A 14,627-nucleotide genomic window follows, 5' to 3' on the forward strand; every position below is an offset into this window, starting at 1 on the left:
TAGGAGCTAGCATGTGGTCAGTACTGACTCATGGTGCCTCTAGCTCACAGTGTCTCAGAGGACATGGAATTATCCAGTGACTAAACTACTGCTGTTGGTAACTTTTGTTGTTTTTCTGTGTTTCCCTTTTTTAAATTCCCTGATGGATGTAAACTCTATACTATGTCTCTGATTTATAACTTGTTTTATAAGCTCATAGAATGTACCGTTTCTGGCAAGCCATTTTCTTAGTAAACAATGGAAGACATATTTCAAATAGAATAAAGCAGAACAATTTGAAAGTTATAATGGTTTCTTCACAAGGAGCAAGTTTTTACAAAATTTGGAAAAAAAACTGAGAACTTGAAACACAAATATCATACCCAATAAATCAAATCTATCTAAAAAATTTTTAGCAATACATCATAATTATAAATAGAAAGAAATTTCATTTCTATTTCCCAAACTGGTTTTTTGCTTCTGATTCCTTGATAATTTCAGTAAACTCTAAGAAACATATCTTAAATTCAACCCATGATTTCCTTATATCCTTTTATTATCAACAAGACTGACCTATTTTGCATCAGGTTAAATGTTAGATTTTCATCACTCATAGTATCCTTATCTTATTTTAGTTCTTGCCATGAATTTATAATAGAGAAAGCAACTTCCTACCTGACTACTGGATAACATGTTATATTAAATTTGTCACTGCTCTTTTACTGTTTAAGGTCAAATGAGGAATTCATTAGCAAAAGACATACTTTAAGATCGAAATAATATATCAAATATATATGTAATACAACAAGACACTCCCTTTATGTCATAAGAAATACTTCTTATCATTTTAGATAAATTACATGAACCAGATGTGACACTCTGGATTATCATCTTATCTGCCATTTAATTTTAATTTTGAATCCCATTCATATCATTTTCCTTTTAAGATCACACAGAACACCAATCACAATGCCTTGTACCTGCCAAATGACCAAAGAAGACTTGATGATATTTTAAAATTCTCACACAATTTTATTTTTCAGCATTTTATTTGCTTCTTGTTATAAACAGGCAACAAGATAAAATATATGTGGGTGAAGATGCGAGAAATGTGACGGTTCTAGAAAAAACAAAGTTCTCCCAAGATTTCAGCACGTTTGCAGCGGAAATTCAGGAAACCATCACGGCACTCAGAGAACAGGTTCGTTTTCTCCTCAGATAACATGTCCTTATTGTATGCATTGGAATAACTAAACATAAAAGAGCTGTCCAGTAACCCTCCACAAATATAGCACAGTATCAGAATAATAAAAACCTGTACAGGGAGTTGTGTTGCTTTTTTTGCTTGCTTTTACTTTTGCTTTTTTAAAGATACAGTCTTGTTCTGTTGCCCCGGCTGGAATGCAGTGGCACAATCCTGGCTCACTGGAGCTTCTACCTCTTGGGTCCAAGTGATTCTCGTGCCTCAGCCTCCCGAGTAGCTGGGATGACAAGCACCCATCACAACACCCAGCTAATTTTTGTATTTTTAGTGGAAATGGGATTTGGCTATGTTGGCCAGGCTGGTCTTGAACTCCTGGACTCAAGTGATTTGCCCATCTTGGCCTCCCAAAGTACTGGGATTATAGGTGTGAGTCACTGCGCCAGCAGGGAGTAGTATTGTAATAAGAATTGAGTTAGGGAAGGAGGGCTTGGGGTAACTCACACTACAAAGAGGCAGAGAGCCTCATCCTTTCTACCTAATGCTCAGGGCTCTGACTGGCATGAATTTGGTCAGCACCAGCTCTGCTTGCTGCTTCCGAGTGCCTCACCAGCACTTGTCTGAATAACTGTGAACTTGATGCCTGCTTCATCTGCACAGATGGATATAATTGTTAACAGCACGATGTGTATTTTTCTTATCAATTTTTCTTGGAGTAGAGTCAAAGAAGCTTCTTAGGAATTACTGTTTTCTCTGGCTTTCGTTTTCTGACAAAGCTGTAGAAAACAACATTCCCACAACCAGCTCTGCTTTTCCTTATTTTGTCAGTTGTTCTGGCTCATGCCTTATTTCATTTTTCCTAAAACTTAAGGATGAATCAACAAGAAGGAAAAGACTTGTATTAGAAATAGCAATGTAGATGTTTTTATTCAAAAATATACGTCTGATTTCTTTCAAGGCATGATGCCAAGCTGTCTGCTTCTTAGATAGTAATGTCGCTGTGAGGTATATGCTTTTCTTCATAGCATCAAAGCCTCGAAAGCAGAAAACACTGTAGGAGGATGGACTGAGCCCGGAATCTGCCATCAGGAAGTTCTGTCCTCACTATTGGCCTGACGCAGTCAATTTATTTAATCATTCAGAACAAGTATCCTCATCTGACCTTCAGGGCTATTGTGAGGATCCAAAGAGATTCTAGAGCAGAAGGACTTTGTGAACTACAAGCCCCTTAAAATATGATTGCTTCTTTTGGATGTGAGCACGTCTAGTTGCAGGTGAAGGGGTGTGATTATCAGGTGCGTATGCTTCCCTGAGAGGCTCCCACTGGGAGGCTAAGCTGCCTGCAGCTGCAGTCTGTATCAGTGCCTTCACTTGACCAGAAATACTCACCATTGAAATCACTTGTCCAATCTGAATCTTTTTTTCCTTTTTTGTTTTTTGAGATGGAGTGTCGCTCTGTCACCCAGGCTAGAGTGCAATGGCATGATCTTGGCTCACTGCAACCTACTTCTGCCTCCCAGGTTCAAGTGATTCTCCTGTATTAGCCTCCTGAGTAGCTGGAATTACAGGTGCCCACTACTGCGACTGGGTAATTTTTGTATTTTTAGTAGAGATGGGGTTTTGCCACGTTGGCCAGGCTGGTTTTGAACTTCTGACCTCAGGTGATCTATCCACCTTGGCCTCCCAAAATGCTGAGATTTTTACAGGCATGAGCCACCGTGCCTGGCCATCCAATCTGCATCTTTTGTTTGTTTGTTTTTCTTTTCTTTTTAAGATGGAGTCTCACTCTGTTTCCCAGGCTGGAGTGCAGTGGTGAAATCCCAGCTCACTGCAACTGCTGCCTTCCGGATTCAAGTGATTCTCCTGCCTCAGCCTCCCAAGTAGTTGGAACTACAGGCACCCACCACCATGCCCAGCTCATTTTGTATTTTTAGTGGAGATGGTGTTTCACCACATCGACCAGGCTGGTCTCAAACTCCTGACTTCAGGTGATCCACCTGCCTCAGCCTCCCAAAGTGCTGGGATTACAGGCATGAGCCACCGTGCTTGGCCCAATCTGAGTCCTATAAAAATCTGAAAGCCATGAGGCATTGCTTCTAGGTTACCCTTAAGATAGATAGCATGAAATGGTTGGGGTGACTGAGAACTCTGGACGTCACAGAGTCTGCAAACCCTGTTTCATGCCAGTGAGTTAATGTGTGTCAGAGAAGAGAAGTTATAACAGCAAAGAAAAGTCCTCAGCACTGGGCTGGAGAAGGTGGGCCCAAACAATTTAAACATTAACTCATATATCACTCAACAAACTATTTTTTCATAAATTTAATTTATGGATTTATAGACACAGGTAGATTCCACGAGCAACATTTCAGTTCAATTTCAATTTCATTACATATTGATGGTGATAATTGTGTATCTGATGTGTGCAGTAGTGATTAAAAACATCCCAGAGATGTATGTTTGTAAACATACCCCAAGACTGCAGTAGTTGTCCCTTCTAGGTGTTTAGTAGCATTTTTAGTACTTATCTCTAAATGTATCAAGATGGAGTGTTTTTGCCTGTTTAATTGTCTGTCTCTTTCATTCCATTGTTAATTTCTTAATAGTTGAGACTATTTCACAGGGGTATCTTCAGAGCCTGGTATAAAGTCCGTGTCTAAAAATAACCAGTTTCTTTGTGTTGGAGCATGAAAAGTTAGCTCTAGATCTCTCCATAATCTAAGATGTATGACAGGCTGGGCAAGGTTCCATGAGAGAACTGGAAGGTCCTGTGATCTCTTATAGAGGTCAGTGACTTATTCAAGCTATGACCAGGCTATAGAGGCGGAAAGAAGTTGCAGCAGTGCCCAGTGCCTCATGTACACTGAGTGACATGTAGCAAATGCCTGACTGATAGGATTTAAACAATAAATAAACATAACATAACACCAGCAATAAGGAATATTGACTGAAGCCAGAAATCAACCCAGGTCATCTAAAGGGGACTGAGAAAAATAAAGAACCCAGGATAGACAGCAATGATAAACTGCAGATTTCCTGGGTGACTGTCAGGTGCAACTAGAGTGGGGAGCACCCAAAGGTAGATGGGGATGATGAAGACAGACAGCCTTTTGTGAGGGTAAACGGTCTTTTAGGATGCGAGAAGCCCTGAGTATTTGTGAAATTAGTACTTACTATTGATCTGTCACTTACTATACTGAGACATACATTTTTAATGGCCCACATTGAAAGATAGGTTGTAACAGTGAGCCTGTTAGCTGGAGAAGGACATTTTTGATCGTCCAGTGTATGCCACTTTGTGGTTTTTCTATCACTCACCAGTGTGGATGCAGTAGCTTTTTACAAAAACCCTTTGTTTTATGAAAAATGAGCATAGAGATAAAGGGCATGTATATTTCCGGAAGTGAAATTAGACAGCAAAGAAATAGATTAAACAGAATCTAGAATGTTTCAGAGAATCTGTATCCCATAATGGGCCTCATCATGGGAGATTACTAATGTTCTTGAGACTCATCCCTTAGATGCGAGGGGATTCCAAACCTCAGCCAAAGATTTCTAACCTTGACTTCCTAACTCTAGGTGACACTACATTTATGGGCTGCAACATAAGGTCAGTCTTGACATTTCACACTGTTGAAATTTTACCTTTGTTAAGTGACTTTGGAATGTCTAGGAATGATACTTTTTGGTCTTGATTTATTAACCATGATGGCATCAAGCTAACAAAAGTGTTCTGCAAATTTCCATGACATGTTATAGCTCTTGTGTAAGTAGTTGGGTCCAGTAAATTATATTTGCCCTTTTTATTTGATTCTGATTATTGTGAGAATAACACATAATTACATGCAAAACATGTTATTATTTCTATTTAAGATCGTATCTAGTTTACCTGACTGTGGAGGGGGCATGGATGTGTGTGTGTGTGTATGTGTGTGAGTGTGTGTGTGTAGGGTATATAATGAACAATGGGATGAGATATAACAATTTACACATTTAATTATTATCAAAATGTTAGTGAGGTCTTCACAGATACTACAAAACTGTGTGCATGCATGTACTGGAGGTACTACAAATAGAAAAGGTTTTAATAAGAGAAATCAGAGATTCTCACAGCTGTTGGAGCAGTGAGAACAAAGGTTGTGGAAACAGCTACTGGAGGGAGCTCACCAGGAAGCCATAGCACATCTCAGTCATTTGTGCAGGATCCCCAAACCCAACCCTTCTTTATGCATCTGCTGACAACTACACTTAGGATACTAACTAACGGCATCTGCTTCGAAATCTTATATCAGTGCCTCTCATTGGTAGACTCTAACCCAAAACCACAAAGGGAAAGAGATCCAGGAAGGATTTTCTGTTTCTGAGATTGGTGGAAAAGGGTGTGGATGACGACAAGTTGACAGTAGACTAACTAGAGACCATAGTTAAGGAAGATTATTTAGTTCACTGTGACTTGGTAATCAGTTGGGTATTGGAAAGATGGTACATGAGGTCAGAAAAATTCTTTGTTGTCACAAAGACAGAATTCTGTTCTGAATGCCAATTACATAAAACAAATAAACTGATATAAACAGAGATATGGAGATCACCATGTTGGCCACTATAATTTGTTAACCTAAAATTAATTAGGCCTGGGGAAAAAATGCATACATTAGAACTATTCCAGAAAACCCAGCCTCCTCACTTTATTAAACAAATAAAGGTAGATGGTTGAAAGGAATGAATAAAAGACACTCCAGAGGCTTTTTAAAATTAAGAGACAGGTAATGTTATTACTAAATAACAATTATAGAAGGTGAAACAGTTAAGGTTAAATAGGTTATGACATACATAAGGAACAGAATGATGTTCGGTGTAGCTGGAGATTAGCTAATCAAGATTGTCAAAACAACGTACAAGGTGCCTGGTGAGGCAGAAAGTGTCTAGATGAGAAGATCTAATAAACTCGTATTAGATTTTCTTGTGGACTCTAAGTATATGAGGAGGGAATATACATTTTCTCTTCTGGGTGGGTAGGAATTCCAGGAATCTATCCATCTCTTCTAGGTTTTCTAGTTTATGTGTGTATAGGTGTTCATAGTAGCCTTGAATGATCTTTTGTATTCCAGTGGTGTCAGTTGTAATATTTCCTGTATCATATCTCAGTGAGGTTATTTGGATTTTCTCTCTTCTCTTCTTGGTTAGTCTTGCTAATGGTCTATCAATTTTATTTATCTTTTCAAAGAACCAGCTTTTTGTTTCACTTATCTTTTGTACTTTTTGGCTTCAATTTTGTTTAGTTCTGCTCTGATCTTGGTAATTTCCTTCCTTCTGCTGGGTTTGGGTTTGGTTTGTTCTTGTTTCTCTAGTTCCTTGAGGTGTGATCTTAGATTGTCTGTGCTCTTTCAGACTTTTTGATGTAGGCATTTAGGGCTACAAACTTTCCTCTTAGCACCACCTTAGCTGTATCCCAGAGAATTTGATATGTTGTATCATTTTTGTCATTCAGTTTGAAGAAGTTTTTAATTTCCATCTTGATTTTGCTTTTGACTCAATGCTCATTCAAGAGCAGGTTATTTATTTTCCATGTATTTGCATGGTTTTGAAGGTTCCTTTTGGAGTTGATTTCCAGTTTTATTCTACTGTGGTCTGAGAGAATGCTTGATATGATTTCAATTTTCTTAAATTTATTGAGGCTCATTTTATGGCCTATCATATGGTCTATCTTGGAGAAAGTTCCATGGGCTGTTGAATAGAATGAGTATTCTATGGTTGCTGAATGGAGTGTTCTGTATATATCTGTTAGGTCCATTTCTTACAAGGTATAGTTTAGATCCATTGTTTCCTTGTTGACTTTCTGTCTTGATGACCTGTCTGGTGCTGTCAGTAGAGTATTGAAGTCCCCCACTATTAATGTGTTTCTGTCTATCTCATTTCTTAGGTCTATTAGTAATTGCTTTATAAATTTGGGAGCTCCAGTGTTAGATGCATATATGTTTAGGATTGTGATATTGTCCTGTTGGACAAGGCCTTTTACCATTATATAATGTCCCTCTTTGACTCTTTTAACCACTATTGCTTTAAAGTTTGTTTTGTCTGATGTAAGGATAGTTAACCCTGTTCACTTTTGGTGTCCATGTTCATAACATGCTTTTTTCCACCCCTTTACTTTAAGTTTATGTGAGTCTTTATGTGTTAGGTGAGTTTCCTGAAGGCAGCAGATAGTTGGTTGGTGAGTTCTTGTCCATTCTGCAGTTCTGTATCTTTTAAGTGGAGCATTGAGGACATTTACTTCCAATCTTCGTATTGAAATGTGAGGTGCTGTTGCATTTATTGTGCTCTTTGTTGCCTGCGTACTTTTTTGTTTTTGCTTTTTAACTTGTATTTTTGTTTTATTGGTCCTATGTGCTTTATGCTTCAAAGAGATTCTGTTTTGATGTGTTTCCAGGATTTGTTTCGAGATTTTGAGCTCCTTTTAGCAGTTCTTATAATGGTGGCTTGGTAATGGCGAATTATCTCAGCATTTGTTTGTCTGAAAATGACTGTCTCTTTCCTTCATATATGATGCTTAGTTTTACTGGCTACAAAATTCTTGGCTGAAGATTGTTTTGTTTGAGGAGGTTGAAGATAGGGCCCCAATCCCTTCTAGCTTGTAGGGTTTCTGCTGAGAAATTTGCTGTTAGTCTGATCGGTTTTCTTTTACAGGTTACCTGGTGCTTCTGTCTCACAGCTCTTATCCTTCGTCTTAACTTTGGATAACCTGATGACAATGTGCCTAGCTGAAGATCTTTTTGCAATGAATTGTGATTCTTTTTTTTTTTTTTTTTTTTTTTTTTTTGAGACGGAGTCTCACTCTGTCGCCGGGGCTGGAGTGCAGTGGCTGGATCTCAGCTCACTGCAAGCTCCACCTCCCGGGTTCACGCCATTCTCCTGCCTCAGCCTCCCGAGTAGCTGGGACTACAGGTGCCCGCCACCTCGCCCGGCTAGTTTTTTATTTTTTATTTTTGTATTTTTTAGTGGAGATGGGGTTTCACAGTGTTAGCCAGGATGGTCTCGATCTCCTGACCTCGTGATCCGCCCGTCTCGGCCTCCCAAAGTGCTGGGATTACAGGCTTGAGCCACCGCGCCCGGCCTCTTTGTGATTCTTGTATTTGCACATATAGGTCTCCGGCAAGGCTGAGGAAGTTTTCCTCGACGATTCCCCCAAATATGTTTTCCAAGCTTTTAGAATTGTCTTCTTTCTCGGGAACACCGATTATTCTTAAGTTTGGTCGTTTAACATAACCCCAGACTTCTTGGAGGCTTTGCTCATATTTTCTTATTCTTTTGTCTTTGTCTTTGTTGGATTGGGTTAGTTCAAAGACCTTGTCTTCGAGCCCTGAATTTTTTTCTTCTACTTGTTCAATTCTATTTCTGAGACTTTCCAGAGCGTTTTGCATTTCTATAATTGTGTCCAAAGTTTCCTGAATTTTTTATTGTTATTTATTTAAGCACTCTATTTTGTTGAATATTTCTCCCTTCACTTCCATTATCATTTTTTGATACAAGCCCTTGCATTTGACTTCGCCTTTCTTTGGTCCCTTGCTGATTAGCTTAGTAACTAACCTCCTGAATTCTTTTTCAGGAAAGTCAGAGATTTCTTCTTGGTTTGGATCCTTTGCTGGTGAACTAGTGTGATTTTTTTGGGTCATTGATGAGCCTTGTGTTTTCATATTACCAGGGTTTTCTGTTCCTTCTCATTTGGGTAGGCTCTGTCAGAGGGAAGGTCTAGAGCTGAAGGCTGTTGTTCAGATTCTTCTGTCCCACAGGGTGTTCTCTCGATGTAGTACTCTCCCCCTTTTCCTGTGGTTGTGGCTTCCTGTGAGCTGAACTGCAGTGATTGTTGTCTCTCTTCTGGGTCTAGCCAGTCAGTGAGTTTATCGAGCTCCTGGCTGGTCCTGGTGGTTTCTGCACGGAGTCCTGTGATATGAACTGTCTATGGGTCTCTTAGCCATGGATGCCAGCACCTGTGCTGGTGGAGGTGGCAGAGGGTGAAGTGGACTCCATGAGGGTTCTTAGCTTGGGTGGTTAATGTTCTATTTTTGTGCTGGTTGACCTCCTGCCAGAAGGTGGTGCTCAGCAGAAAGCACCAGCTGTAGTAGTACAGAGAGGGACTGGGCCCTAGAACTACCAAGATTATATGTCTTTTGTCTTCTGCTACCAGGGTGGGTAGGGAGGGACCATCAGGTGGGGACCGGGCTAGGCGTGGGTGAGCTTAGACTCTCCTTGGGCCAGTCTTGCTGCGCTGCTGTGGGGGATGGGGATGAGATTCCGAGGTCACTGCAGTTGTGTACCTAGTACCTAGGAGGATTATAGCTGCCTCTGCTGAGTCATGCAGGTTGTCAGGGAAGTGGGGAAAAGCTGGCACTCACAGACCTCACCCAGCTCTCATGAAAACCGAAGGGCCGGTCCCATTCCCACCGTGCCACCTGCAACAGCCCGGAGTCTGTTTCCAGGTGGAGGGCAGGCTTGAAAACTTGCCAGAGGCTTTCAGGCTTTCCGCCTCCCAACTACGAAAAGAAAAGCATTTTAGTTCTTCCCTGCCTCTGATGTCTGCTAGCCGGATTTGCACCCTCCCCAGAGTTCTGGCTAGGAGGCTTCTGGCCCCACTCAAATTGTTACAAGCTTCAGCTAGGGAAGTCCTTCTCTCCATTGGGGTTTTATCCCCTGCCCCTCTGGCCTCTCTCCTGATGGATCCCTGTGGTGTCAGGCAGGAATGGGCTGCTTGGGGATTCAGTGAGCTCTCAGGGTCTCCCTGCTGCCTCCTCCCCCCTGGTATTTCACTTGGCTTGGCTCTAACTCAACTCAGCTTCAGGTAAAGTCGGGAACATCTCCCACAAACAGACCTTCAGCTTGTCCAGTGGAGGTGTGTGTCTGGGAAAAGAGGGTCTCCCCTTCCCACTTCTGCATTTGGGGCACTTACAGTATTTGGGGTGACTCCTGGGTCCTGCAGGAGCAGTCTGCTTCCTTCAAAGGGTCTGTGGATCCTCTCAGGATTGCTGTTTTATTCTTGCAGTTGATGTGGAGCTAAGTTTCACAATGAGAGCCTCCGCAATGCTGCACTATCCGGAGCTGCAATCTAGTCCTGCCTCCTGTCTGCTATGATCTACCGGAAGTCCTTATCCATTGTATTCTGAAAGCAAATAACTTGTTAGGTTTCTCAGGTTCAAAGATTGAGAGGAATTTTCTCTCAGGATCAATCATACTCTAGTCTTACCCATAATTGGTTTAGATGATATTTTAATGAGATTTGGGACTTGGAATGGATTAAGACTTTAGGGGCTATTGCGATGGGGTGAATTGTTTATTTTGCATGTGAGAAAGACATGAATTTTAGGGGTTCAAAGGGTGTAGCATTATGGACTAAATTGTGTCTTTTCCTCAAATTTTCATGTTGAGTTCTAATCCCCAGTACCTCATAATGTGGATGTAGTTGATAACCATCTGCAAGTCAAGAGAAAGCCCTCAGAAGAAATCAACCCTGCTGGCACCTTGATTTTGGACTTTTAGCCTCTACAACTTTGAGAAAAAAAAAAATTTCTGTTGTTTAGGCTACCTAGTCTGTGGTATTTTGTTATGACAGCCCTAGCAAACTTGGACACCAATTTTGCAGAAATGAAACAGCCTGTTGAAAATTAATATGGAATTATAAGGGATTCTGAATAGACACATTTTTAAAAATATTGCCCTGTAGTTCTTAGATTTTGTATTAGTTTTCCATTCTCAGTTTTTTCTTTGCATTTTAGTTTGCGAAGTTACTATTGACATATCTTCAGGTCAACAGATTCTTTCCCCTGCCACCTTGAGTGTGATAGTTAATTTTATGTGTCAAATTCTGGATCATGGGATGCCCAGCTATCTGGTTAAGCAGTATTTTTCATGTTTCTGTGAGAGTGTTTCTGAAGAGATCAGCATTACAATTGGCGGACTAAGAAAAGCAAGTGCCCCTCCCCAGTGTAGGTGGGCATTCTTCAATTTGTTCAGGGCGTGACTGGAACACAAAAGTGGAAGAAGGTTGAATTAACTGTGCCTGACTGCTTGAATCGGGACATAAGCCTCTCCTGCCCTTGGCACTCCTGGTTCTCAGGTCTTCAGACTCAGTCTGATCTATACCATTTGTTCTCTGGCTCTCCAGTCTTTGAACTATACCACTGACATTCCTGGGTCTCCAGTTTTCAGATAGAAGATTGTGGCACTTCTTAATCTCTGTAAACATGGATCCAATTCCTTACAGTAAATCTCTTCACATTCACGTCTTATTGGTTTTATTTCCCTGGACAATCTTGACTAATACATCTAGTCTAATGATGAAGCCATCAAAGGCATTCTTCATTTCTGTTATAGTTTTGATTTCTAGCATTTTCTTTTAATTGTTCTTCTGCATTTTTCTTTGTCTACTTACATTACCTGTCTTTTCTTGAATGTTGCCTACTTTTTCTATTACGGCCATGAATGTATTAATCATAGTTCTTTTTATCCCTGCCAGATAATTTCAACATCTGTGTCTCATGTGGGTCTGCTTCCGATGCTTGTTTTGCATCTTAAAACTGTATTTTTTCCCCTTCTTTGGAGCATGCCTTGTAAATTTTGTTTAAAGCCATACATGATGTCTTGGGTAATAGGAACTGTAGTCATAAGCCTTTGCTTTAGGTTTTTGTATTGAAAAGGCTGAATGTTGTGCTGCATTTAGTGTTTCCTGTAACCGTAGATGCCGTGGCTTTAAATTCCTCCAGTCTCTTTGTTTTTGTTTTTCCTACTGACTCTGGCCTTTCTTACGTTTTCTTCCTCAGAGAGAGTCTGTGTCTTTCAGCTGCTTCAGCAGTCATCACTGTTGTTATGCTGGCATCTGGTTGATGTGCTGCTTCGGTGTGGGGATGGGAAATATTATATCATCTTCTGATGAATGCTCAGTTGTCTAGTGGGCTTATGCTCTGAGGCTGTGATTTTCACAAGCATTGCTCCAGTACTGTGGCTTTTTCTCCACCTCCTACTCCTTTCCCTGGCTGGTGTGCAGGTAATTTATTTCATTGGAGGACAGACCCCTGGTTTTTCTGTTGGCTTTTTCCTGATTAGGTGAGTCAGGAAGCCTGGAGTAGGATGCAGTGGATAAGAATCCCTTTTCCCAGTTTGTTTTAGAATTTAGTACTGTACCCTTTCAAGTTCCTTCCCCTTGGTATAGAGGCCTTTTATATGGAGAAGGCTCTGGGTGTTTTTCACAAAGGATATCTTTCCCTGCCCCTGCCAGGGCCAGGAGGGGATGTTTCTTAGATGTCTTCTATGAGAACCTTATAAGTTTCCTTAAGTTAAACTTCATGAGTACGTTACCTCACTAAGACAATAACACCTAGTAGTTTGTCACGCTCACATTTTTTATATTGCCCTGTAGTTCTTAGGTTTTCTGTTAGTTTTTCCTTCTCAGTTTTCTCTTTGCATTTTAGTTTGGGAAGTTATTACTGACATATCTTCAGGTCAACAGATTCTTTCCCATGCCACCTTGAGTGTGATAGTTAATTTTATGTGTCAAATTCTGGATCGTGGGATGCTCAGCTCTCTGGTTAAACAATATTTCCGGAAGTTTCTGTGAGAATATTTCTGAAGAGATTAGCACTAGGATTGGTGATTGGTGAACTGAGAAAAGCAGGTGCCTTTCCCCACTGTAGGGGGGCATCCTTCAATTTGTTCAGGGCCTGACTGGAACAAAAAAGTGAAGGAAGCCTCCAGCAACTTCTTAAAATTACCATTTAAGTGTTTGTATTAGTCAGAGTTCTCCAGAGAACTATAACTAATAGGAAATGTCTGTCTGTCTGTCTGTCTGATATGTGTATTCAAAGACATTGGCTCACACCATTATGGAGGTTGGACAGTCCGAAATCTTGGCCTGACAGACTGAATAGCCAGGACAGCTGATGGTGCAGATGAAGCAGAAGGCTATCTGCTGGAGAAGTCAGTCTTGCTCTGGGAGGCTGCTATTTGTGTTCGATTCAGGCCTTCAACTTACTGGATGAGGCCCACCCACATTAGAAACCGACCTGGATTGCTCCGGTCTGAACTCAGATCACGTAGGACTTTAATTGTTGAACAAACGAACCCTTGATAGTTGCTGCACCATTAGGATGTCCTGATCTAACATCGAGGTCATAAACCCTATTGTCGATATGGACTCTGGAATAGGATTTTGCTGTTATCCCTAGGGTAACTTGTTCCGTTGGTCAAGTTATTGGATCAATTATGGATGTTGACTCACTTTGGCTTGTGTAGCCTTAGCATAGGTTGTTCGGAGGTTTGGTTATGCTCCAAGATCACCCTAACCAAAATTTTTAATGCAGGTGTAGTAGTTTAAAGTCCGCAGATTTATATGATTTTGATTGCATTAGTTAATTAAATTAAAGCACCTTAGGGTCTTCTCGTCTTATTATTTTATGCTCGCCTCTTCACGGGCAGGTCAATTTCACTGGTTGAAAGTAAGAGACAGTTGAACCCTCGTGGTGCCATTCATGCAAGTCCCTATTTAAGGAACAAGTGATTATGCTACCTTTGCATGGTCAGTGTACCGCGGCCATTAAACATGTGTCACTGGGCAGGTGTGCCTCTAATACTGGTAATGCTAGAGGTGATGTTTTTGGTAAACAGGTGGGGTTAAGTTTGCCGAGTTCCATTTACTTTTTTTAACCTTTCCTTAAAAGCATGCCTGTGTTGGGTTAACAGTATGAATAATATTGACTTTGTTTGTATTTATTGATATTAGGCTGTTAAGTATCAGTGAAGTTTTTCAGTCTGATGTAGGCTTATGCAGTGGAGAAAATATTCATGTTATTTATATTAGCATTATCACTTCTATGAAATAATAGATTAATCCAATGTGATGTGAGGAGTTCGGTAGAATGTTTGAGATTTTTTTAGATAATTATGTTGAGCTTGAACACTTTCTTAATTGATGGCTGCTTTTGGGCCAACAATGGGAACTGGGTTTTTTCATTCTCTATATAAGGTTTTTCCTAGTGTCTAAAGAGCTGTCCCTCTTTAGACTAACAATTAAGCTTATGGGGGGATTAAGTGATTCTGTAGGTAAACTTAAGGTTGAACTAAGATTCTATCTTGGATAACCAGCTATCACCAGGCTTAGTAGGCTTGTCACCTCTACCCATAAATCTTCCCACTATTTTGCTACGTAGACGGGTGTGCTCTTTTAGCTGTTTTTGGGGAATTTGGTTTTAGTTTTCGTCTGGTTTCGGGGAATTTGGCTTTAGTTCTCTTTGCAAAACTGTTTCTAGTTAATTAATTATGCAGAAAGTATAGAGGTGAGTCCTTGCTATTTTGTGCTTGGTTAATCTTTTCCATCTTTCCCTTACGGTACTGTGTCTATAGCGCCAGGATAAAATTTCTATCGCCTATACTTTTGTATGGGTAAATGATTTAGTAGAGGTTAATTTGG

General features: G+C 40.5%; 1 protein-coding gene across 1 annotated transcript in view; it reads left to right on the forward strand.

The window, feature by feature from the left end:
• The window catches only part of PXDNL (peroxidasin like), a 513,952-nt gene that overhangs the window by 485,769 nt on the left and 13,556 nt on the right, over positions 1 to 14,627 (forward strand). The window contains exon 21 of the mRNA XM_030937395.1: positions 1,051 to 1,180. Coding sequence (XP_030793255.1) covers positions 1,051 to 1,180 — 130 coding nt within the window. The remainder of the gene's footprint in view (positions 1 to 1,050; positions 1,181 to 14,627) is intronic.

Source organism: Rhinopithecus roxellana, chromosome 9 (assembly GCF_007565055.1).
Source record: "Rhinopithecus roxellana isolate Shanxi Qingling chromosome 9, ASM756505v1, whole genome shotgun sequence".
Classification (NCBI taxonomy): domain Eukaryota; kingdom Metazoa; phylum Chordata; class Mammalia; order Primates; family Cercopithecidae; genus Rhinopithecus; species Rhinopithecus roxellana.